The sequence below is a fragment of the Giraffa tippelskirchi genome, chromosome 5 (assembly GCF_054371585.1).
Source record: "Giraffa tippelskirchi isolate mGirTip1 chromosome 5, T2T-mGirTip1v1.2.pri, whole genome shotgun sequence".
Lineage (NCBI taxonomy): Eukaryota > Metazoa > Chordata > Mammalia > Artiodactyla > Giraffidae > Giraffa > Giraffa tippelskirchi.
The window spans coordinates 164,487,873-164,513,756 of NC_137279.1; the positions used below are offsets into that span (position 1 = coordinate 164,487,873).

General features: G+C 46.2%; 1 protein-coding gene across 1 annotated transcript in view; it reads left to right on the forward strand.

Annotated features, from left to right (window-relative positions):
- PLPP3 (phospholipid phosphatase 3) overlaps positions 1-24,668 on the forward strand; it is a 90,425-nt gene extending 65,757 nt beyond the window's left edge. The window contains exons 5-6 of the mRNA XM_081486770.1: positions 9,872-10,048; positions 24,244-24,668. Of these exons, the coding sequence (XP_081342896.1) occupies positions 9,872-10,048; positions 24,244-24,369 (303 nt within the window). The 3' untranslated portion in view covers positions 24,370-24,668. The remainder of the gene's footprint in view (positions 1-9,871; positions 10,049-24,243) is intronic.
- Positions 24,669-25,884: the final 1,216 nt, after the last annotated feature.

The following is a 25,884-nucleotide window of genomic DNA, read 5'->3' on the forward strand; positions in this document are numbered from 1 at the left end:
CATTTTGCTTTCATATTTAAAAATCATAATTAAGAGTTGGGAAAAACAGCAGAGAGGTTTTTTTGTTTTGTTTTTTTCCCCCAGTCTGTTCCAAGTCTGGAGGCCTCCAGGCTTCCCGTTACCTAGGATACAGAGCTACAAGGTGGGCCCCAACCTCTAAAAATATTAAACATGGATTTTTAAAATTCATGGATAGCACTTCCCACCGTACTTTATTTTTCTGTTGTTTTTGCTTTTGCTTTGCTCTGAGGAAGGACAGTTTAACAATGATATTTCATTTCCTGCTCCATTTGTATTTTACCCAGGTCTGGAAGCAATTTTACAAAATATAATTTCACTGTTTTGTAAAAGTGCTGACAGGTTTCTGGTGCCTTCTGTCTCAGGCACTGTGTCATGGTCATGCCACGACTTTGAGATTCTCTCAGTAACCCAACGAGATGTGTGTTGATTACACTATTTTCAGTTTCAGACACAGAAACAAACAAATCTGAGTTTAAGAGGCAGGAAAGGTATTTTAAGGCTGGTTTTCATGACCCGAGCCTCGTTGTATGTTCTTTTCATGGTGCTGTGTGATAAAAAAAAAAAAAAAAAGAAAGAAATCAAACAAACCTCTGCAGGATAAACTTACAGATACAGGCTCCAACCCTAATTCCAATGTCATTTGAAGGCAACCTGCTTTTCTTCAGATCTGCTCTAATGGGTGAGATGCTGCCTTACCCCCACCGCCCATCACCTCCTGGCAGCTATGATTATAGCAAGAGCTCTCTACGGGGGTGTTGGGTAAGGCGTGGATTGTGACTGAATGTTTATTTACATCTTTAAGGGAGGAAAAAACTACAGTGGCTTTATATTCCATTCTTGGAAGGATGGAAGGAAAGAAAGAGAGAGGAAGAAAGAAAAGAACCTCCTTAATCCTTCATCTCTGCAACATATTTTTACAGACTCTTTGGAGCGCCTGCACACACACATTCACAATTCTCAAGCACCCACACATACAATGTGTAAACTCAGGGCTCTCTTTTTAGCTCTAAGATTATCTTGTCTTAAAATAACCTCTGAAGGTAAGGGCTGAGAAGTAGGGAGGACAGTGTCCTTCACCATGGCTCCTTTTTACATGATGTTACACAGAAATCTCAACCCTTTGAAAGTCCAATTTGCAAAGCTTTCAAAGGAAGTTTGAAGAACACTGTTGCCGCCTGTCTGGGGAAGTAGAAGATACTGCAGTCCATCAGAGAACCTCCTCCCATAGCTTTTATGTTGAGCTGCAGGAAGTGCCTGAGTTGGACATATGATTCTGGCAGTCTCCAGAGCTCTGTGGGATTTTGTTCAGGCAACCTGGGCTCGAGCTTCCTTGGAGCCTTGGGAATACTCCCATTTGGACTGGCTGAGTATGGCATTGACAGTGTTTGCATTTAGAGTCCGACAGACCTGGGAGATTCTGGCCATGCCAATTACTAGCCATGGAACTGTGAGTTGGTTTCCTAGGTTTTGAACCTCAGTGTACTCTTCTGTCAAGTGGAGACAATCGTGTCTGTTTTTGGAAGTTGGTACCACTTTTCTTCTCTAGGCTCTGCTTTCCCCAGCTGTCAAATGTCAGAGTGGAATTAGATGGTGCCTACCATCTAATTGATTTCTCAATCCCTCGTGGTTGTTTTTAAAAGAAGTTTGGATTAGGTGTTGAAAGGGAAGATGGGAAGCAGGCAGAGACAATTTTGTCCTGATTTCCATGGAGTTCAGAGAGTGGCGGACCAGAACACCAGCCATCCCTTTGCCAGGCTGCCACCGAGAGCCTCCATGGCTTTGGAGGGCACTCCGTATTAGGTTTTGATTAGTAAAATGGATAGCTTGGAAAAACCATAGTTTCAAACACCAAATTATCTCTGGGCACAGAAGCTTAAGGATGAGGTTAAGGCTTGTCAGAGATTAATGCAGATACAAATCAGAAAAATCCCACAGCATATATAAACCTAAATGGTGCTCTCTACCCTCGAGCCCTGGTCTAAACTCCAGAGGACCACATCTGGATTGGCCCTGGACCTCCATGGTCAGGGACTGAGGATGACCTGGCTGTCTGGACAAAATGCCAACATGGTTGGGGGAGGGTGGGGGGCACCAATTCACATAGCATATCTGGAGTTACCTCTGTTGTACCAGGCATGCTGCTGCCTTCTGGGGCTACTAGATTAATCAGCCTTGGGCCCTGCCCTCATGGAACTCACCTATGCTTTCAACATTCATCACCAGTTTAGTGAGGAATTTGCTTCCCAGGTGGAGCTAGTGGTAAAGAACCAGCCTGCCAATTTAGGAGACATAAGAGATGCAGGTTTGATCCCTGGATCGGGAAGGTTCCCTAGAGGAGGAAATGGCAACCCACTCCAGTATTCTTGCCTGGAGAATCCAATGGACAGAGAAGTCTGGTGGGACTACAGTTCACGGGGTCGCAAAGAATCGGACATGACTGAAGCAACTTAGCACACACACACATGCAAGCCCCATGCTAGAGGTGGGAATGTACTGATGGGCAGGGCATGGTCATGGCCCTCAGGAAGTTCAGTCTAGAGGAGCTGATGGACAATGACGATAGGCTGGTTCATGATGCAGGAGGGACAGGGGTGTATAGGTTATTATGGAAACTCAGAATTGTGACACCCTCGCTAAACTGCAGAGCAGGGTGGAAGACAAAGAGAGTGTCCTGTAGGGTAGTCTCTTGATGATGGGAGGTTAGAAGAACATGAGGACGGTGGTATGGGGTCTGCACATGTTCAGTTGAGCATGGCTTTGATGGCTGATAGGAAGCAGACCATGGAGGGTACACTGAGAGCTGAGAAGACCCTGTGAGCGTCAGCCCTAGCTCCTCCTCCTGTTGCTCAGATCAGGCAGCAGCAAGTTCGAGGGAGGCCTTTCCTGGACTGCTGAGTTCCTCTCCCAGGAATCTGCACCTTGCCCCTCCACGTCCTCGGGACACTTTGTCAGAGAAGCCTTTCCTGGCTGCCCCATCTTTTGCTCCCTAGCTTCCTTTGCAGACTTATTCCGCCCCCCCACACACACACCCGCAGTTTCTCACCATCTGATACAGCCTTTGTGTATCTCCACTAGATATATTACAAGCTTCGCGGAGTAGAGGTTTTTGTCTCTTGATTTATTGCGGTCTCTCACTTCCCCAAACACTGACAATTAAGAATGCAATGGATGCTTGATGAATGAATGAACGGAGGGACCCAAGTAGTGTCTGACAGTTAAGTATGCAGTGAATGTTAGATGAATGGATGGATGGATGGATGGATCAATCCTGTATCTTCTGACACTTCCAGGCCATGCTGCTTTCCATTCCAATCAAAATTTTGTTCACCTCCTCATCACTGACTTATAGATCATGAAGGGCCCATGTGATGTAGGGAAGGCCTTTGCTGCCTCTGAAGTATTTACCTGTGGGCTCTTCGCTGTGATGCCCATGAGAATTGTTGATGTGTCAGAGGCTTTGTTGGGTACCAAGGAAACAGGGAAGTGGCTATGCTCTGACAGCCATGTTCTCCATCCTGTGGTTGTTAGTCATTGAGGTTTTGTTCAATATGTTTAGAATCCCAGAGCCGTGGGGTCTGGTATGTCCACGAGACATGCCCACAGATCCTGGGAGTGTCTGGTGAAACCCCTGCCAGGAACAAGATTGTTGTTTCCACGGGGAAATAAACCACTGGACCAGGTGTTTTTCCTCTTCTTCCTCTCTGCTTCATCCATCCATCCAGCATTTTCTGAATATATGTTCTGTACCAACACCGGGGGATACCGAGAGAGCTCACATTTTGTGAGGAAAGCTTGAGAGGTAAATAGTTGCAAAGCAGCTGGCTGAGTTCTCTGATTGGGGTGGATTGAGGGTTTGGAGGTCAGAGGAGAGGGCTCTGAGGCATGCTGAGTCAGCTCACAGGCTCTGCTGAACTCAAGACCAGGTCAGAGACTCCTCTGCTCTAACTCTAACAAAAGCCATACATCTGTGTTTTCAGACATGCACACTTGAAAGGTGTGACAGGTGAATTAGAGGAGCCTGAAGTTCTAAATGTCCCATTCAGGTTGTCCTTTAGTCCATGACACCTGTGTAGTCCCCTCAGATTGCTTCTCCAGAGACAGAAATCCAATACAAAAGACCAATACTTGGCTTGCAGAGCACTCATTCCCTAAGGAAAGCCAGGTGGTTCTGTGGTTAGAGCATGGACCTAAAAGAGGCAGATCTTACTCAGTGTCAATCATGATCCATTGTTACCTTGAGCAGGTGGCATGGCCTCTTTTGGCCTTGATCTCTTCAACTGTAAAATGGGCACAATGGTGTCTGCCTACCAGGCTGGTTGTAGCAATTGTAGGGAATGTAATATAAGGCCCCTTGCTCAGTGTCTAAATGCTGAGCAAACTGGTAGTTTCTTTTTCTCCTCCTGATAGTGACAGAAAGCAAGATCTCTTTACTTCTCAAGGAGGAGAAAAGTCAACTAAAAATTCCTCTTTGTCCTGAATGTAGTTGAATAACTTCCCAGTTCTGTACCATGTAGACTCACCAGCTCTGTGAACCAGACTCAAGTATGAGCTATGGAGGAGATGGGAGAAGGGAGAAAGTTTCTCCCTGTGGGTGTCAGTGATCTAGACAGATTTCCAGGAAGAGAGTGGGCAGGGACAGAGGAAGGACAAAAGCCTCCTTCTCACTCTTAGCAGAGCGCTCCCAAGAGCAATGGAAATGAAGCCAGAGGACAGTACAGACCTGTTTCACTCGTATGCAAATCATGTAATGAAACACAAATGACTTAGCAAGAACCAGTGAGACTCACCCAGGTCTGACTTGCTGGTTCAGCCCCGAGCCAGCTTGAACTCAGCCAGACTTTTCTAAGGAGGTTTTGTTGGAATTCCACAGGACCACAGTTTTGAAGCTCAGACCAGAAAGAAGAGAGCTCCATTTCTGGAGTGAGTTCTGTGTGCTGGGGACTTTCCTGTACATTGGGGTCGGGGGCAGACATATACTTTTCTACTGTAGTTTACATATCTGCAATCAGCAGTTTTATTTTAGTAATTGGAAGAACAATCTTAGCCCCAGAAAAAGATAGAAAGATTGTATTCTTTTTTGTGTGTATGAAGGAATTTGTTTTATTCGTGTCTGTGTCTTTCACAGAGTTTTGGACAGAATTGATGCTTACAACATTTTTTTAAATGAAAAAATAATCTCCTTATGTTACATATGGGAAAGCAGAAATTCAGAGAAGCGGAGTGCTTTGTCCAGGTCAGACAGCTGGTATGTAGCAAAAAAAAAAGATTCAAATCCGGTTGTTCTGTTTGCAAGTCAGGCACTTTCTGTGGCATTGCGCTGATGCCAAGGAAGTGGGTTCTCTGAGCCCAGAGGCCTTCACACCAGTGGGGAAATAAAGACAGAGAGCTCAGGACCTTGGGGTTGCTGACCCCCAGGAGAGGTCAGGCTGATTTAGGCTGTCTGGTTTTGTCCAGTTCTGCTCACCTCTTTCTAAACGACCCTTTTCAGGAGTCCTGGGACTTTGTTGAAGCCCCTGCAGGAGTTTTGATTCTCGGAAATGCTCCATGCTCTTTGGCCCATAACAGAGCATTACATCCTTGTGACCAGTATGTTTGACTCTGTCTCCTGGATAAGGGCTACCTGCCCCTATGGAGTATGGAGCCTCCTGACCCACGTAGCATTCCCAGGTCGGACCCTATGGAGTATGGATCCTCCTGACCCACATAGCATTCCCAGGTCAGGTTTCCAAGGGAGCAAGGCGCTCCAGAATGTAGTCACGGATTCTGAAGGGGCCTGAGCCTCTGGCCCTGTAGTGATTGGCTCATATGAACTAGGCTCTGAACTGGCAAAATCCAATCCATTCAGCGCTTAGATTGGGGTGGGGTAGAGCGTGTTATCAGATTCTTTGATCAACCTCAAAGCCTGCTGCCCTCAGCTGACTTCTCATTTCTGAATCAGTCACTGGGCTAAAGGTCATTGCACAATCTTTTTCTTTAGTGATTCACTTATTTTGGTGAAATCAACTACAGTCATTTGAGTCAGTCTCATCTATCAAGGTGAATGGGTGGTGTTGATTTCTAAAGAGTGCCTTCAGTCCCTGTCTTCTGCCAGGCAGGGTCCTGTGATGTCTCATTTGATGCTGGCAACCCTGAGAGGAAGATCCTGTCCTTCCTGTTTCACGGAGAAGGAGACTGAGGCTTAGAGAAGTTAGTAAGGGACTGAAATAGGGGCCTGTTTAAATGCTAAGTCATGTCTGACTCTTTTGTGACCCCGTGGACTGTAGCCTGCCAGACTCCTTTGTCCATGGCATTTCTTAGACAAGAAAACTGGAGTGAGTTGCCATTTCCTTCTCCAGGAATCAGGGTAATCTCACCCCAGGATTCACTTGATTACTGCTGTGCCCCAGCTGCAGACACCTTCTTGATCCTGAGATCTCAAGACATTTCTCAATAAAGGTACTAGTTACCAGTGGATGTAGGGGAACAAGCGTCCATCTGCCCACTAATTCCCTGTCTGTGTGTGTGTGTGTGCTCAGTCATGTCCGACTCTTTGCAATCCCATGGACTGTAGCCCACCAGTTTCCTCTGTTCATGGAATTTTCCAGGCAATAATACTGCAGTGGGCTGCCATTTCCTTCCCAAGGGGATCTTCCCGACCCAGGGATCGAACCAATGTCTCCTGCATTGACAGGCAGATTCTTTACCGACTGCCCCACCTGGGACTGCCTCCCAAAGGGATTCTAGCCTCATGGTGGCCCCCTCCTCCTTCCTAAGCACTCCCTTCCTGAAGCTATTCTGACGACATGTCTCTTCCTCCCTCCTCCACCTCCTCTCACATATTTATTCTTTTCTCGTATTAAGCTCTAGCCTTCAGTATCTGAGTCGGTGGATGGGGAGATGTGTGCCTTGTCCAGTTGGGAAACCTGCCCTTCCTCTGCTCCACCTACATCTCCAGGGCCAGTGACTTAAAGGCTACATGGAGGGGGGCAGGGAGACTTGGAGGATTTTGAACAATCATTTTTTGAGGACCTGTAGATTTTTAAGTTGAGAGAAATGAGAAAATCTTGATGTTATCAGGTCCAAATTAAGAGAAAGAAAAGTGGTTAGAGAGTAAAATCATCTGTGTCTTTGAGCAGTATGTGGTGCCAGGCATTTGTCACCAATCTGTGCTACAGCCTATAAGGTAGTTGTTACATTTATTTTACATGAGAGAAAAGTGAGGCTCAGTGAGGTTCATCTGATGAAAACCTGTGCATTTCAGCTACCCCCTTCATCCCTGCTCCTTGCCAAGACTGGCTGGAGGAAGGCTGGACCATGGTGGTCAGACTGCATATGGACTAGTCCTTCTTCCCTGAACTTGCCATTGTCTCAAGGACCAGGTTGAGTTGGGGCTACCAACATCATTCCCATTCTCACTGTCAAAAGGGAGAGATTCCTTTGACTCATGATTGCAGAATCTGCTGTTTGTTGGGTTATTTCACTAGAAATGAGGGAGTGGCCTTTAACCTGCACATTATTTTTTTGGGGGTACTGAGTCTCTTACTTAAAAATAATTTGATTTTTTCACCATGGCTAACAGTAATATTTCCCAGTTGGGATTCAATAGGTAGATACTCTATAAAAATAATAAGTCTTATAAGTGATTAAAATAAGGATTTAATATTTATCAACCTTTTTTTAAAAAGACCTTTGGAATGTTCCATGAAGTATGGTTTGGGAAAGAAAGACTGACCTAAATAGAGGTCACATTCCTTTGACATGCAACCCCCTTCATGAATTGCCCCTGCTTGCCTTTGTAGCCCTGTGTCTCACATCCTGCCATCCCCACACCCCCACTGGTCGCATATACTCTTTTCTGTTATTACTGAACTTCCAGAAGTCCTTTGCAGCTCTGACTGACTTCTAAGCCATTGAGCTGCCTGGGATACACACTTCTCAATACATCCCCTTGACGCCTAGCAAATATTTATGTATCTTTAGGATTCAAATCAAGTATGCCTACCCTTTAGTAACTGACCCTGGTTCCCCAGCTTCTTTCATAGTTTCTATAAAATCCATAAGTGCACTTAAACCTGTTTTCTATATTCTATATTCTATTCATCTATATTTAATATATTTCATATATTGCCCCTTGGAGGGGAGGAATGATAACTTCTCATTTCTGTGTGCTTAGCACTTAGCATAGTGCCTGGCTTATGTATTGATCTATTTTTGTGTGTGTGTATTTATTTATTTGACCTTTTAGGTTAATTTTATAATAATTTGTTAAAGTTTTTTCTCTAAACCTTTTTAGGATGTTCCTCGGAATCTGATTAAATTTACATATTATCTTTTGAGTTTAGAAGTTGAGGGTTCTTATAAACGAGTGTTCTCAAAAATAAAAATTCTGTCTATTCAAATTGTCCTCCATGTCCTTTGTTTCATCCTGGCTCTATGCTGTTCTTGGTGAGCTAATTTCTACTTATATCATCATCTGGGCTATTATGGTGATTTTACCTCTTCTTTAGATTATTTTTTTATTTTTTAAATTGGTGTATAATTGCTTTACTTCTTTTTGATATTTAATGGGGTATTTTTAGTGTTTGAAAAATGACTGGTTTTTATCACTTGCTTAGCGGCCAACAGCATCAGTGCATTGTCTTTTTAAATGTTTTATCTGTTGTTCTTAGATTTCCCCAAAATATATTTATGTAATTTCATAATGGTTATAAAGTTGCCTGCTGTTTTCCAGGTCTGAGTTTTTTGAAATTGTCTTCCAAGTAGTTGAGGAGTCAGTGTTAGGCATTCTTTCTACATGGGCAAGAATGATTCTGGAATCTTCCACTCTTCTGTCTCTCAGGTTTGCTGCTGGCTTGTCTTTCCTGACCATCCGGAGGACGGTGTCCATTTGTCTCAGGAAGGGCAGAATCACTCCCTACTGCTGCCCCAGGTCTATCTTTAGGCCGCCGCCCCACCCCTCCGCTCTCTTCCCTTTTCTCTGGTCTCCCAGTGCCTTGCTTTGATTTGTGTCGGAAGTTCCCCTTCATCCTCTTGCCTCTTCCCCTTCATTTCCCAAGTTCCCACAGGAACCTTAGAAGTAGGTTGTGCCCAGAGGTTAGAACGGAAACTGCAGCAAGATAACTCCAAGGGACAATACCCAGTTGACGTCATTGCAACTTCTTTGCTTCGGCCAGAGTGGCTTTTTTCCTTCCATTTTCCTTCAGGTTACTCTTCTACCCCACCCAGTCCAGTCTCTGTCAACCTCTGTTTGAAAGATCTCTTGCATTGTCTGGTTGGTTTATGTGTTTCCTCATGTTGTGATGCAAAATCCATAGTTCCAGGTGGTGACTTAGAAATTTGTTCTTTGTTAGAGTTGCTTTCAATTGAATCGGAAGCATTGCATTGTGACTGTCATAATAACTTCCCCTGATCAGCATGCGTGAGTTTCCATGATGCTTCTGAGAGTTGGGAAGTGAAAGAATTGTATAGCCATCATCTCTAGGAAAATACACAAATGCATTGAATGGGTTGTCAATGAATATAAAAAAAGAAACCATTATGAACCGGGTTAGTATTCTTTAATTGGTTTCGATCAAAAAATGAGAAAAGGAATCTCCCATTTATGGAATGTCAGGCAGTGTGCTAAGGCCATTCTCTTGAATTTTTTTCTTCAATTCTCTCTAGTTTAGCTCCCTAGAAAAGCTCCATTTTTCCTAGTTTTTAGCAGGGGAACTAAGGCTTAAGTTTAAAAAAAAAAAAATGGGCTTGAGATCAAGTCCAAGTTGAATGGTCTTTCTTGCAGATGATTCCATGCATGGGAATTGACCTGGGATTAGAATGCAGGTGAGTGGCCAGTCACTCAGTGTCTCTTCTTTCTGTCTCCTCCCTCCAGCTGTACCTGCAGGCCCGCTTCACTTGGCGAGGGGCCCGCCTGCTCCGGCCCCTTCTGCAGTTCACCCTGATCATGATGGCCTTTTACACAGGACTGTCCCGCGTGTCTGACCACAAGCACCATCCCAGCGATGTCCTGGCGGGGTTTGCTCAAGGAGCCCTGGTGGCCTGCTGCATAGTAAGTAGCCTCTGGTCCTCAGCACATGAGCAGGGCCCTGAAAAACTTGCTCATTAAATGTTTTTGGTTCAGTGACCAGAGCCGGGACGCTCTCAATCCTCTTCTCTGCCTGGGGTCCAGGGAGCCACCCTGCCCCAGGACCTCTTCAATGAACTGAGGATAATTCCTTCTTTTTTCCAACCTGGGAGTTTTATTTTATTTTTAAATTTTTATTGAGTTATAATTTACCTACCATACAATTCACTTGCTTTACTTGCATAATTCAATGATTTTTGGTATATTTACAGAGTTGTATAACTATTGTCACAGGCATAGGATTTTTTGGCTGCAAGGTGTGTGGGATCTTATCTCCCCAACATAAGGGGGATCTTATACCTCCTACATTAGAAACACGGAGTCTTAACCTGTGGACTTCCAGGCAAGTCCCCATGGAAGTTTTAATCCAGAAAACTCTATAAATCCTCTTCTCTAGAAGGGTTAGGCTCATAGTTGCAATTGAAAGATATCTTAGTTATTCTACTCACTTACTCTATTCATGAGGGCATTTAGGGTTCAGGAGGGGAAGAAACTTTTCCCAAGTCACATGTCAAGAGTCTAAGTCTCTGACTCATCTGTTGCTCACATGCTGCTTTGGTGATCACTTACTATTCAGGGACACTTCCCAGTTTCTTGAAAACTTTTACCCTTCCTACTGTGACCTTGGGCTCCCCTTGGAGCTCAGTCAGTAAAGAATCTACCTGCAATGCAAGAGACCTGGGTTCGATTCCTGGGTCGGGAAGATCCCCTGGGGAAGGAAATGGCAACCCACTCTAGTATTCTTGCCTGGAGAATCCCATGGACAGAGGAGCCTGGCAGGCCACGGTCCATGGGATCTCAAGAGTCGGACATGACTTAGCAACTAAACCACCACCACCACCATGACCTTTACTGGACTTAGTCAGACCCTTGACTAGGTGTTGGCTGGGTAAGAAACAGCTTGGCGAAGGCTCAGCCCTCTCTTAGCCTGAGGGCTTTGTACATCAAACCACAGAGCTTCCTAAAGAATAGTCTTGAATGGATCACATTCTGCTTTGCCCCAAATGGCAGGGTTACCCCTTCATATACCTCCTCCCTGACTCCTGGTGAGGGTGGGGTGAGGCATGCTACCTCTGAGCCTCTGTGTCTTCAGGTATCTCTGCTTTTCTTGCCTGCAACAAGTTGTTTTTAAGAGTCAAAAAGAGAAACAAACAAACAAAAAATCTGTACAATATTAAATTTTGTGCTGGAAACTTTGAGGGGCTTATTCAGCCAACATGACTGAGCACCTCTCTGACACCATGCTTTCCTGGCCCGTACTAAGGGGTACTTACCCTGGTCCAGCAGGAGTTCTAGAACAGAATACTGGCTGGGTGTTCGAGCACTGCACGTGCCGGTTGTATTGTTAGTTTAACCCTTGTTCATTCCCGGTAAGAATCATGAGGTGGAGAGATCTAGACCAGCCCCTGGTCCTTTCCTGGGTACTCAGCCTGGCTGAAGCCTGGTATCTCCCTGCACTAACCACCTTGTCTCCTATATTCATCACTGTGTGTTGAAACTGTGGACATGTGTGTCTCCCTTTAGACTGTTCCTCCCAGACAGGGTCCCTGGTCAATATATGTGTTATTCTCCTTGTGTCACCAAGGCCTCTCAGGGATGCTAGCTCAGACTAAGTGAATGGATGTGTAATCAACAAAGCTAGGGTCCGTGAGTTGATCCACTTTTTCTTGAGAACATTCTCATGAAGGCACGGGGATGGATAAGGCACAGTCCTTGCTTTCAAGGCAATCCCAGTTCAGGTGCTCATAGCCAGGCCAGGCACAGGAACTACGGTAGGACGAGGAGCCATCATGGGGACTGACCAGGGCACTTTAGCAGGCATGCAAGGTGGGAAGAGGGGCACGGACTTGGGGCGATCAGAGTGGGCACCATGGAGAAAGTAGTATCTGAGCTGCCAGCCAGCCTTGGCCTGGGAACCCTAGCTTAGGGACTGGCTGTTTTGCGGGCTTTATTCTTTACTTTCTTTCGTATTTTTTTTTTCCCCAGTCAAGGCCAGAAGGGAGAGAAATTGGGGGAGCACATCGTTAATGAGAGCAGCTGTCACTGGGCAGCTTGTTCTCTGCAGCCTGGCCCTTTAATGTGAAGTGACAGTGGGGGATGGGTGTTTGCATGACAGAGTAACCCTCTGCTGACCATGCTGTCTGAGCTTCACTCTAGGCAGGAGGTCGGCCCACAGGGGCCTGCTGTGGTGTTTCCTTCTCGGCGCCACTGCCCTAATTAAAATCTCCTGCACCCCCAATTAAAAAAATTGAAAGATGGGGGGTGGGGGTCCTTGATAGCCTTCCTGTCTTTTATAGAGCACGTTGTACTATGTACAATGGGACAAAGTATATGGGAGGACCAGGGTTTATTTTCGAGAAGGGAAATGAGGGGTCTGACTTTTATCCTGTTTGGCTCTGGCAGGCTGGAGCACTGGATAGGAATTTGGTCCAAGCGTTTGTCAAGCACCTACTCTGTGTCGGCTCTGTTCTAGATTCTTTACTCATCCTTTTAAGGCACATGAAGCCATTGGAGACTACAGCCATTTTACAGATGAGGTAACTGAGACTCAGAGAGATGACTCAGGGCATCCAAGATAAGAGCTCCTGGGGATGCTCAAAGCTATGCCCTCTGGGATTGGCAAGGAGGCATGGTCACCTGAGCCAAAGTAGTCCAGAGTTACCTGAGGTGTAAACAGCATACACAGCTGCTCCCAGAGCAGAATTTAAGGGTGTCAGGGGCCTTCCCAAGCCTTTAGGCTGCTCTAGTTGCTGCTTTCAGTTTGTTAGCCTATTTTACAGTGTAAAGATGGCTTAGAAAAAGGTTGTAAGCATTTTTCCCTGTCCCACTTAGCTCTGAGCCACACGAGGGTAGGGACTCAATATTTATCATTCTTCTCCCAGCGCCTGACTCCCAGCTTAGTCCTCAGGAGCCTGTGGTCCTGACTGGCTCAGCATTCCAGCACCGAGTGAGCCATTTCATGTAAGCTACTCAAAGAGGCCAGAGCAAGACAGCGGGGTCAGCCTAAGAGCTTGAGAATGCTCAGCTGGGGGAAAAGAAGGCAGTGTGTGATTTTCCATCATAAGAAGTATGAGGAAGACAGAAACAAAGCTCAGGACCACAGGATGAGCTGGAGATGGGTCTGGGGAACAAAGAAGAGGGGACAGGGAGGTGGATGGAAGGTGTCTGCCTGACGGGTTTTGCCACTCTTATCAGGTGCTTTCTTGGAGTTGTACCAGGTAGCCTGCAGCCAAGGCAGGAGCCTGTAGGCTCTGCCTTACTGTGTCTCATAACAGAACTTGGTGCCAAGAAACAAGTCTGCCTAGGCACATCCTAGGCAAAGCCACATTCTCTTCTCACCCGTGAATGTGGCTGATTTGAATGGATCTTAAGACAGGGGCATCATCTGAGATTGGTTAGGAGGATCAAGAAGAGGCAGCCCAATAAGGTACAAGGCCACTTCACAGGGGGGCAAGGAATGTATAAGCCATTTCCCACCCTTACCAATAATCTCCTGAGCCAAGCTTCTATGCACCCCCAGCAACAAGGGCATCATATTTGCTAACATGCATGGAAAGCTCATGTGCAGCTACTACGTTAAGCACTTTACACTGATCATCTCCAATGCCTGGAAAACCCTACACCCTTCACTGTCCTCACTAAAGAAATGAGGAAACGGACTAGGAAGGATGAAGTAACACAGAGAGAGGATAGAAGATAGAGGGTCGACTCCAGGCAGTTCAGCAGGGCCAGCTCTGAAGACCCCATCCTCTTGTAAGGCCTCATCTTCCATTCCTCTCACACCCCCTCACCTCCAGGACAGCACATGAAACAGATTTTTCGGCACCCTGAGCTCCTATCTTAGACAGCTGTCCCCTTTTGATGGAGCACAGTTTCAGTTTCACTCCATCGCAGATGAACCCTGTGTTAGTTTCCCATGTCGCTGCTCTAACAAATTGTCACAAACTTAGTAGCTTAGAACAACACAGATTAATTTTCTTAGAGTTCTTGAGTTCTGAATTCCAGAATGCATCTCACTGGGCTAAAATCGACATGTTGCAGAGCTGCATTCCTTCTGGAAGATCTGGGGAGAGTCTCAAATATCAATGATTGCTTGACATTTCCAGCTTCCAGAGGCTGCCTGCATTCTTTGGCTTGTGGTCACTTCCTCCATCTTCATAACCAGTAGCGTAACATCTTCATCTCTCTTTCAGACTCTCTGGCCTCTGATTCCATCAGCACACCTTCTGTGTTTCTGACTCTCCTGCCTTCCTCTTTTGAGGGCCTCTGTGATTACATTGGGCCCACCTGGATAATATAGGATCATCTTCCCATCTTGATATCCTTAACTTAGTCACATCTGCAAAGTCCATTTTGCCATGTAAGGTAACGTATTCACAGGTCCTGGGGATTAGGAACCTGGGCATCATTGAGGGTGGCATTGTTTAGTTTGCCACATCTTTTCTTCTGCCTTTTCTGAAAACAATTGCTTAACTTTCTTCTAATGGTGCCATGGCCCCTTGAATGTTTTCCACTATGACATTCGGCCTGGTTCTGTCATAATTGTTCAAATGTCTGTCTCCCCAAGTAGCCTTATGTGTACCTTGATGGCAGAATCCATGGCTTTACCCTTGGTTGTTCATTCTCAGTGCCTAGTGCTGTGGCTGACACTCAATAGCTGCTTGATAAGCATTGGTTAAAGAATGAGTGATGTTAGCTTGTGACTTTCGGCAAGATACTTCCTCCCTGAGCCTAGCTTCCTCATCTGTGAATTGATCTTGGAAGCCCTTTAGCTCCATGACCTTCTCCCACAGAGATTCCAAGGCTCAGCCAACTTTGGGCTTTGTAGTAACTGAGCTCGATTTGCCTTCTCAGGGCTTCCCAGGTGGCTCAGTGGTAAAGAATCCACCTGCCAATGCAGGAGACACAGGAGATGTGAGTTCTATCCCTGGGTCAGGAAGATCCCCTGGAAAATGGCCATGGCAACCCACTCCAGTATTCGTGCCTAGAAAATTTCATGGACAAAGGAGCCTGAGGGGCTGCAGTCCATGGGGTTGCCGAGTTGGACACGACTGAGCACACGTGCAGAGAGAGACCTGCCTTCTCAGACAGAACCATCTCTCTGCAATGTCCACGTAGGTGGCCTCTATTGGGGACCACGGCATATCTTTAAGTCCCCAAGGGTTACAACACATCACTCCAGAATGTTGGCTCAGCTACTGCAGAGCCTTGGGCAATAGGCCATGACAACCAAGCACTTTGACCTGGGTCTTGAGAGTAAGTCCTGTCACAGCAAAAAGACGTGTCTAGACAAAAATCACATGCCAAACAGGAGAGGGTTCGGTTCCCTCCCCCACTGCTTGGTAGTTGAACTCTTTCCAGAGGAGGGAGGCAATGGTGCCCAACACAGACAAAAAACCTACACGGCATCGGGGACTCAACACGGAGACACAGTCACATGGGGTCCGAAGGGCAGGCACACTGATGTACACCTTCACACATGTGCATGGCACAGAGGCACATGGTCAGACCCAGTTGTACACAGACAGTCATCCATCCTCTTTCTGTCACCAGCTTTCAGAACCATGGATACACAGACAGGCCAAGGCAAACACAGGCACATGCTCACCGTCCCCTCTCTCTCTCTCTCACACACACACAGACACACACACAGTCACCCCTCCCAAGATTTGAACTCTACAGCTGGGCTCAGCATTCCCACCCTTGGAGTAACCCAGGGACCCGGATGAAGCGACAGACAGTGGGTTCATTTCCTGTCTGGTGACAACTTACCTATCTGGCCACCTCCTCCCTGACCCTCCAACAGATGGCAAATTACGGGGCCCTGGGAGGGGTCAGGGCAGGGCCAGGCCGCCATTGCTGTGGCGCAGCAGAGGAAGCAGCTGCTCGTGAATTTCATAAACACGCGGCAGAGTCTTTCCTGGTTTTCCTCTCGTGGGGGGTGTGGCTCAGCCAGCCGTCGCTCTTTTGTGTGCTGCTGTCTTCCTCCAGGATGTAGGGAAGGGCGAGGGTGTTCTTTGTCTCTGCCCCAGAGAGGTGACCTTGAGGGAGGAGACAAAGGAGGATGTGAATGGAAGAAGAGTTCAGCGATGATGGCCCCCCAAGAGGAAACTGGGGTGCAAAGAGAGAGAGTGATACACACCTAAGGACACATGGTGGCAGAGTAGGAACCAGATCCCGGCTCGCCTGATCTTATCTTAAAAGATTAAACTAGGCAACCCCAACCCTGTGCAATCTATGCCATGAATTTGTGGGATGATCTCCTTCTGTACCAGAAGATTCCCACTGTTCCCACTGGATTTGTTCCACTGCTGCCCAGGCAGAGGGAATGGGTGAAATAACCTCCTGAATCTCTCTGGCCCTGCAAAAGCCTTGCTGTCTGTCCAGAAGCTCTGGGATGACCTCACCACTCTGGGCCCCCATTCTCAGATGGGCAGGGGTGACAGGAACGTGGGTGTGAGAGAGAGAAGAAAGCAGAGGTAGAGGTAAACTCTGCCCCTCAGTAGATAATGACAATTTTCAGAGTCATTCTGTTGGGTTGGCTAACATATTCATTCAGGTTTTTTGGTAAGATAAAATCTCCTTTCTTATTTCTCTGCTGAGATGAATGGGATGGAGGCCGACTCAGAAGGGGGGAGTTGTATTCCCACCACTCAGTTAGATACACTGGCCAAGTTACTTCCTCTCAGCTGCCTCTTCCCATCCCACCAGGTGGGGATGATACGTCTTAACACACAGCTTCATCTTTGGATTGAGGAGTCAATGAATTAAAGATATGTCATGCTTGGCACATGCAGCACATTGATTGAATGTGTATTCCATGTTAAGTATGATGCTTGATTTTAAATATTCACAAGCTGAAAAGAGTTGGTCCTTGAAGAGCTTATGGTTCAGTGGTTTCCCAGTCCATAGTATTTCACAGTCCATAATGAGAAATGCACCATGCATCATAACCCATTAGAGGCAACTGCGCATGCGTGCTCAGTTGTGTGTCCGACTGTTTGTGACCCCATGGACTGTAGCCCACCAGGCTCCTCTGCCCATGGAATTTTTCAGACAAGAATACTGGAGTGGGTAGCCATTCCCTCCTTCAGGGTATCTTCCTGACCCAGGGATTGAACCCACGTCTCATCTCCTGCATTGACAGACAGAGTCTTTACCACTGAGCCACCTGGGAAGCCTAATAGAGGCACCCACACAACTAAACTATTTCACAAAATAAGACTTAGACTTACTGTAGGTGATACAGTGTAACGTTTTAAATTTAACCTTGAAAATGCTGGTAGTGACCACCTAATAAATTGATACCATAATTTATTAATGACTTGTACTGTGTAGCTTGAAAAATGCTGCTCTAGTGGGAAGGACATGAAACACACAAGTGCAGTAGACGGGCACAGCCATTAGGATGGGCTCCTGTCCTGGGGACAGTGGGGCCACGAGAAGGGGAGCGCTCCTTTTTCTTGAAAATGATGGAAGGCTGGAAAGAATTCCTAGAGTAGGAGAATATTGAACAACGTATGGGTATTTTCTCTGAGATACAAAAGATAAGGAAGGGCATTTCATGTAGGAGGAATACAAAGACATGGAGATGGATGTGTATATGGCATAACTTGTGGCCCTAAACATTTAAGAATGATGGAAAATGTGGGATGCTTGGGGGCAGTCGGTTATAGCAGCCTCCTTTACCCTTTCAACTTCAAAAGGTGGGATTTCTGGAAGTGGTCTCCTGCTTCCTCCCGTCTCGATAATTCTTGGGTACCATGTTCCTGAACTCTGGCTGATGCTGGATCTAGCATCCTAGTCACTGAGTGTCAGCTCTCTGGGTCCTCCTTTCCAGCTACCCTCCTCCATATTAACTGAGAAGTGCCCTCCTGTGAGGCTCTTTACAGGGTTCAGATGCCTGTTCTCCTTCACAATTGCCCATGACTTTCCTCTGCTGCTCCAAACCCTCCTTCTTTTCATGGGACTAACTTCCTTCATGACCCTCAGTATTGATGATGGTCATGAAGGACGATGACTGAGGATTTGAAGAGCCTTTCATAGGTATGAAGCGTTTGTACATGAATCCTTCCATTTAAGCCTTAAGAAACTGTAAGAAGGTAGATTTTTAAATAGCCATAGCACACAAATGAAGGACAGACCCATCATCTGAAATCACAAACCTCTTCGTCTTGCACAAGTGCAAGCCTAGACAAGAGTGTGCATTGGCCTGGGTCACACAGCAGTAGCAATTTGGGGACTAAATCCTGTAGCCTGACTTCTTGTGTGACATTCTTTCTACCTCATCAAGTTCCCTCTCAGATACACAAGGAAATTACTCAATATGGACACTGGTAAGTTTCCAGGGCCAAAAAGTCACTGACACTGGCCTTATTAAGGTCAGAAAATAATTATTGTAATAAAGTAACTCCTATTTAGTCAAAAGACAGGGCTGCCAAGGAGGACTTTTCTTTGCACGTGTGCTCAGTCACTCAGTCGTGTCAGACTCTTTTGTGAGCCCGTGAGACTCCTCTGTTCATGGGATTTTCCAAACAAGAATACTGGAATGGGTTGCCATTTCCTCCTCCAGGGGAACTTCTGGACCCAGGGATCAAACTCTCCTGTCTTGAATTGGCAGGCGGACTTAAGGTGTGAGGGTGAGCCAAGACCCAGGGGAAGGAAAATTATTCTGTAACCAGTGAGATTGTTTATTATGGTAGAGCAGGATGCCCGAAGGATATCCCAAGACCAAGGCATGGGGAGTATGCAACAGGGACAGCCCATGGTTTCTAGCCTCACAAGGGGAGTGAGTGGACTAGATTTACAGAGGGTTATGCATGCTGGGCTCTGAGCACAGTTCATTCCCTTGAGTAGCTCGTTGTCTAAAGGGAAATCATGACATCACGTTTAAAGCACTGCATCTGCACTAAAGTCTAGGCCTCATACTAAGATGGAAGGTCATTAAAAGTTCAGTATGGGTACTGAAGAGAGCAGATAAGAGCAGCTCAAGGAGGGGCTCATGGAGCCCCAGTGTACAGATAGGGGACTTGCTCTCAAAGAGATTACAAGATGTCTAAGACACACAAGCCATTGATTGGCAGGTCTAGCAGCCCATCTGATCATCTGGAGCTTGGTGAGCTCTAGGCAGGCAGCCCCTCAGCTGGGCTGGGCTGTGTGCTCTGAGGAGTGTCATATCGGAGCTGGTGAATGCCAGCAACACGACACTGGAAGCATCTTTCTTTTTGATTGGCTGACTCATTCCCCCCAAAAGCCCCAGAAATTATTGGACTTAGAGAGCAGATCCTATGTGTCCTATGGAAAACTCCCATTTCACGTGGTCTTCATGTCTCACTTGAATCAATACAGGCTTTCACGTATTCATTCATATTCTCGATCATTTCTATTTCCCTCTAATTTTTCTTGTTTCTACTTCCTTCTCTTGTTTCTTTTCTTTCTACCCAAGAGGCTGGGGAAGAGAGGTGACTGGATGTGGGCAGGCACTGAACACACAAGCTGGTGATCATGGCTGTTTGCTCTCAAGCCCTACTTGTGCCTTTTGTGACACCACGTATTCCTTAAGTAAGCCTGAGAGATTGTATCCCTCATTTAGGTATTTTTGTGAAAGTGGCAGAACTTGGATTTGAAGACAAGTCTGCCCTACTCCCAAGAGCAAAGCCTGTCACCGGTGCTGCATGTGTAGGATGGGGCGTGGGAGATGATGACCCACTGGCACAGTAATAAGAGTCACCATTTATATAAGGAGACTCCTGTACATTTCTCATCTCATCACCTCCAGTGGGATTCCTCCAGCCTGGAGCTGTCATGTTTGTGTGTAGCCTTGCTCTGGATGGAAGGACTACATTCTCCGGAGTGCTTGCCTGAATCAGATCACTGTACCCTCAGATTACAGATCCTCTCTGACTCAGGAGGTCAGAACCATATCTCTAAGCCAATGTCAGAGGGAGCCAGAATATTAGAAGGCAGAGGAAAGCAGAACTATAATTTTTTTTCCCTCCTGGGATAGTTACCCAGAGTTTTGATGGGAACGAGTGCAAGATTTCTAGAGTTGAAAACAAGACTAGAAAGAGAAACATAGGTCCCCCTGCACACACATCCACCCACATACATATGCACACCTCTCTCAACCGCAGTTCTGGCCTCAACCTTTCAAAAACCCATCTTGTCTTCTTTGTCTTTACTTGCGTGATGGTTGCACAGGATTCATCGTCTCTTCTTCTGCAACAGTGTCCTGACCGGTACCCCTGCCTTCAGGCACCCAGCTCCCTTTCTGATGCCTTCTTCTTAGATAATCATGATCTTAATGCAGGTCTCCCCACCATGCTGCTTTCCAGCTTCAGCCTTGACCGTGGCTCCTCAGGCTGTGTCATACTCCTGCTCAAGATCTGGCTCTCCCTCCAGCCACCCTCACCACTCAGCCCTCCCCACACTGAGCTTCCCGCAGCTCCTGGACTTGCTGGGCTCCCTCACTCCCTTTGCATGTGCTACTCCCTTTGCCTAGAACAACATTCCTAGCATTCACCACCTGGCTCCCTCCTACTTATCCTTCAAAGCTAAGCTCAAATAGACCTCCTTTGGGGGAAGCTTTCTCAGGCCCTCTTCCCTCCCCTTCATCCTGGGTTAGATGCCATGTTCTCTGTACTGCTTTAACACCCTGGCTTCCCTCTATCATAATCCTAAACCACGCTATTGCATTGCTCTATTTACCTGGATCTCTCCCTCATTGAGCTGTGAGCGCTTAGAGGGCAAAGAATTCTGTCTTCTGTATAATTATCTTTATCATCTCAGGGCTTGGAACAGAGCAGATGTTCAATAAGTGTTTACTGATTGTGCTTTTCAAAAAGGCAATTTATGAAATTCAGAGAAGAGGAGAATAAGAATTGGAAGCATATGCTCAGGGCGAGAGATACTAGAACTCTTAGTGGTGCTTTGCACATCGATTTTGTGTTTGCTGAGACTGTTGTCTGCTGGTTCTTTCCCATGGCAGAGAAGTTCTGTGCAATGGGCTATGGGCTGGGAGGGTGTTTGTCCCACATACCTGAGGTAGTCACCTAATTTGTACAGACCCTTCATAGCCTGGGCTTCTGGGTTTTCTTTCTGGGTGGAAATTATCTTCTGTGGAAAATAGAACTGCTCCAGGACAAAAAGTTTTCAGGTTTTTTTAGTCCTTTTTGTGTTCTGCTGTTCAAGCATGAAGAAGCCAGAGCCCTGTTTGAATCTCAACAGGATCATGTTTCATGATCCCCAAAAAGTGTTTGTGAAACTTCAAGCCACGCGGAAGGTGAAATATAGCTTACGAGGGGATCCTGTTGGACCAGAGTCTACTTTTCATCTTGCTGTGGGGCTGTGTGCAGTTGGTGTGGGACGATTCGATCCCCCTGAGGTCTGTGAAAGTTCTACATGGTGATAAGATCCAAGGCCAGAGTGCCTGCTTCCAGTAGAGAGAAGTGTAGAATTTCAACACCAAACATTTTATAAGCTCCTAGTATATGCAAGGTTCAATGCAAAGTGTGTAGGTGATGTAGAATGATCAGAATTGGACTCCATCCTTAAGAAGGATGGGACTCCATCCCATCAGAAGAAAGGCTGATGAGCAAAGTTTTGCAGACACAAGAGCACATGGCTTACTCTAGGCCCAGACATGACTTTGGTTCCCAGACAAGGTACGCCTTTTATTGAACTATGTGCCAGACACAGGTTTACAATTCTTATCAAATACATTCTTTCCTTTAACCTTCATTTCATTCTTATCTTGTAGTTAGGAAACGGAAACTCTTAATATGTATTGGGTGTGAGCTCAGGAAATTAAATTGGGAAATCAGCCAGTAGATAGAGGTGGTGTCAGGACCTTGAAGGGAGGGATGTTTGCTTGAGGGTGTCCTCTGCTCTCTTTGCCCTCAGTAGATGGCATGCAGGCTGGGAGAAAGATCTCTAAGAAATGAGATCAGTAGGAGCCCTTATTTGGTGGGGCTCGCTGCTGGGCTGTAGGAAGTAGAGTTGAGAGCCAGCAATGGAGGGACTGACTGAAACCTCTTCCTCGGAGACAGAGCGAAGGAGGAAGAGAAGGTAATTTCCAGGTAGCAATGAGGACATAGGTTCTGCACCTGTCAGAGAAGAGTTGAAAAGTTTTGTTGATCTCTACATTTAACTGTGTTTGTTCAGATTTCCTTATACTGAGGCATCTGAAAACCCCCTTACCCACTTGTTGGTAAAGAGTTCCCAGGCAGGGCAGCCTCGGGCCTCCTGGCAGGACTGAACAGACCTTTTCTCTCCTGAGTCTCAACTTGTGCCTGGCTACGAGACAAACCTTCCTGTGCCACAGTTCTCACTATTCACACCTCCTTAGAAAATGAGACAAAAGGTTTAATTTTTTCCTTTGCAAAGGGTCCATTCAATTGCACTCAGACTGTAAATGTTTTCAAATGTTCCATTTCTTGACTAATATTTCACTTTCTTTTTTATTTTTTTTTCACTTTCTTATAACTTAGAAATTGCCTGGCCCTTCTTATTTTTTTTCAACAAAGGAATAATAATGTTTGAGTAGGTCATCTATGAAATGGGTACAAAAACTCAAAAGGTACAAAGGATTTTGTGGTGGCTAGTAAGCCATTGTTTCCTTTGGCCTTCTAGTCACCAAGTTCTCCCAGGGTAACCAGTGTCCAGTGATAACCAGCATCCCCAGTGATTTTGGTTGCATTTTGCTGATGACTGTATCACTAGAGAGAACACTGTGGAAATTGGTTCAACAAAGGATACAGTATAGTCCCTTCTGTGGCCAGGCTCTGGCTGTTAGAGCCTTGGTGTTGGTGCAGTCTTAATAAGAACTTCATTTTTTTTTTGCCTGTAATGTGTCCAGAATGAAGTCACAGGGCTGTCCTTATTAGAGAGTGCATTACCATCTGCAGGACAAAGACTCTTCCATCCAGAAAGCTGTTAGACATAGGAACTTTGAAGTGTTTTAGTCCCCATTTCAAAACCCAGCCATATGTTTCCTATTAAATTACATGACTGACAGCTGCCTCTTACAGTTACTTAGTACAAACTCCTGTTGCTAACTTGCTCAAATGGGGATCTGTGTATTTATTTTCCCACCTAATACAAAGCATAAATTTCTCTTACTTGGGTAACGGAGCAAGTTCTTGAATCTTTCATCATAAGCTAATTGAGGCAGAAACTCTTGCCTGAGCCATCCTTATGCACTTGTGAGTAAGCACTCAGTACTCAGTAAATGTTTCTCGATGGTTCTAAGACGATTCAGTGAGGTCATATGCTCAGAAGGAGGAAGGAGGTTGGGAATGAGTGATAGGAGAGTTTTCATTGACCTTTCCTCCGGGTTAGTTGCTGACTCCTTCAGCCAAGAGACCCTGGCTTCTTGACCTCCATCAGCTTGTTGACATCACTGGGCTTTCAGGAAAAAGTGATCATGACTGCTTCCTTGCTCCAGGGCCTGCTGATAGGAATTCATATTGGCTGATCTCTTTTGGTTACACCCTAGATTCCTTTGTGAGGAAAGGGAAAGTATTGAGGACTAATGACGGTGACTAATGCTTCCTTTGTTTGAGAACTTATCTTTCACTGCTATTCATTTACCTTGAGAAATAAGGAAGTGGGGCATGTAGATAGGGAGCCCTGGACTGAGAGCCCATGGATATGAGGTCTGCTCCTACCCTGGCTGTGCACCTGTGGGCCTGTCACTACCCTTCTCTGGGCCTCGGTTTCCCTCTCTGCACAATAAGAATTGGACTCTGCGGTCTCCATGTTGTTGTGTGTTTAGTCGCTCAGTCATGTCCGACTCTTCGCAACCCTTTGGACCGTAGCCCCCTAGACTCCTCTGTCCCTGGGATTTCTCAGGCAAGAATACTAGAATGAGTTGCCATTTCCTCCTCCAGGGAATCGTCCTGACTCAGGGATCCAACCCATGTCTCCCTGTGTCTCCTGCATTGCAGGCAGATTCTTTACCTGCTGAGCCTTCGGGGAAGCCCATAGTCTTCGTGGTCCTTCCCTATTCAAAGTTTGGGGACCCCTTTTCCTAAAGTCCACACTCCTAGGATCTTCCCTTTGCCTGTCCCCAAGGCCCAAATGTTAATGACTGATTGGGATCTCTGATTTTATGCTTCTAGGTTTTCTTCGTGTCTGACCTCTTCAAGACCAAGACAGCCCTCTCCCTGCCTCCTTCTGCCATCAGGAAGGACATCCTTTCACCTGTGGACATTATGGACAGGAGCAATCACCACAATATGGTGTAGGGGCCACCCACCTCCTGAGCTGTTTTTGGAAAATGACTGCTGACAGCAAGTTTTTGCTGCTCTCCAATCTCATCAGACAGTAGAATGTAGGGAAAAACTTTTTGCCCAACTGATTTTTAAAAAGGAAAAAAAAAAAAAGTCTTACCTTATGGCCTTCCAAAATAGGTAGCGCTCACCTATATGGAAACAACAGCAAACTAACAGCAAGTGCGGGAATCCTGGATATGCAGTTGGTTTAAGTGTTCATGTTCTAGTGAACACAGGCTTGTTCTGGAACAAACACTAAGACGATTTGAGTAGAGTCTGCTGGTCACCTTTGTGACCTGAGGAATCCCAGGCCTGTTGGGAAAGCTCACATTCACCCTGTAGCACATGATGCCAGAAATAGCACTGAATCACAGACTAGCCATTGGGGGCTCCCCTCTTGTGTCTCTGTCCACACCACTCGATTCTCTACTGTGACTTTGGTTCAGGAACCTTGTTTGTTTGTTTATTTTTGCTTTTAAATATCAGAAAAAAGCAGGTTTGCTCAGTCCAGCCTCAAATCCTGAATCCAGATTCCCAGTCATGAGGCCTCATCACTCACTTCCTCAGCCCATAAGCCAGCAACCACAGTCCCTCACTTATAGTGCTTAGGTGACTCTTTGTGGATGAGTGAATTTCACAAATAGCACAATTTTGGAAGAGCTGGAGGGTTCAGGCCCTCCTGTGTCTTCTCTTGACGCACCATCCTGTGATGCTGAAATGTCGCTTACAGGATGCTGATGTTGTGTACAGCAATCACCCGGGCACTGGCACATTCAAGTAGTGATGATTAGCTTCGGCTACTGCTTTCTCCCTGGAAACCCTTGCTGGGTGCCCACCGGGATTGCCTCTGAGGGCCCGGAGACGAGCACAGATGTGGTCTGCCATCAGCTGATGGAAAGCAGCCTTCCATGCAAGAGATGGAGGAGTGAAGGGGGCAGAATGAAAAATGAAGCAACCCTTTGGCTACTCAAAGTCTGAATGAGCCAGAGTAGCAGGCGGTCTCACATCCCAGAGGCAGCCCTTCCAGATAACGGAGTTGATGGGGGCAGGGTCTCTGGGGGAGCTGCTCTTGCTAAGCTGTGTAAAGCACTATTGTCTTGGGGTTGATCTCTAGGGCAGTTCTTGGTAGGTTCTGCTGGGCAGAACACGTGGGTTAAATCTCCGTAGAGTTTCCTCATCCTCTCTCCGTAAGTGTCCTTCCAAGCAAGGTCCCACCTGAGGCAGCCGTCAGGGACCGCTTCTACTGAACCTTTGAGGAAAGGAGGAAGGAAGAAATGCTTTCAGATCTCGGATGCACACCTTTCAAAGGGCTAAATGTAACCACATGGGTCAACCACATGCACAGCCTTACTACAGAAGCCGTCCCTTCATTTCAACTTATAGCAAGCTATGATTTTTATATATAAATATTATATAAATAATGTATAAAACATTAAAAGTTAACTATGTAAAATATTATTTCTGAAACAATTTTAGCTATATCCACTA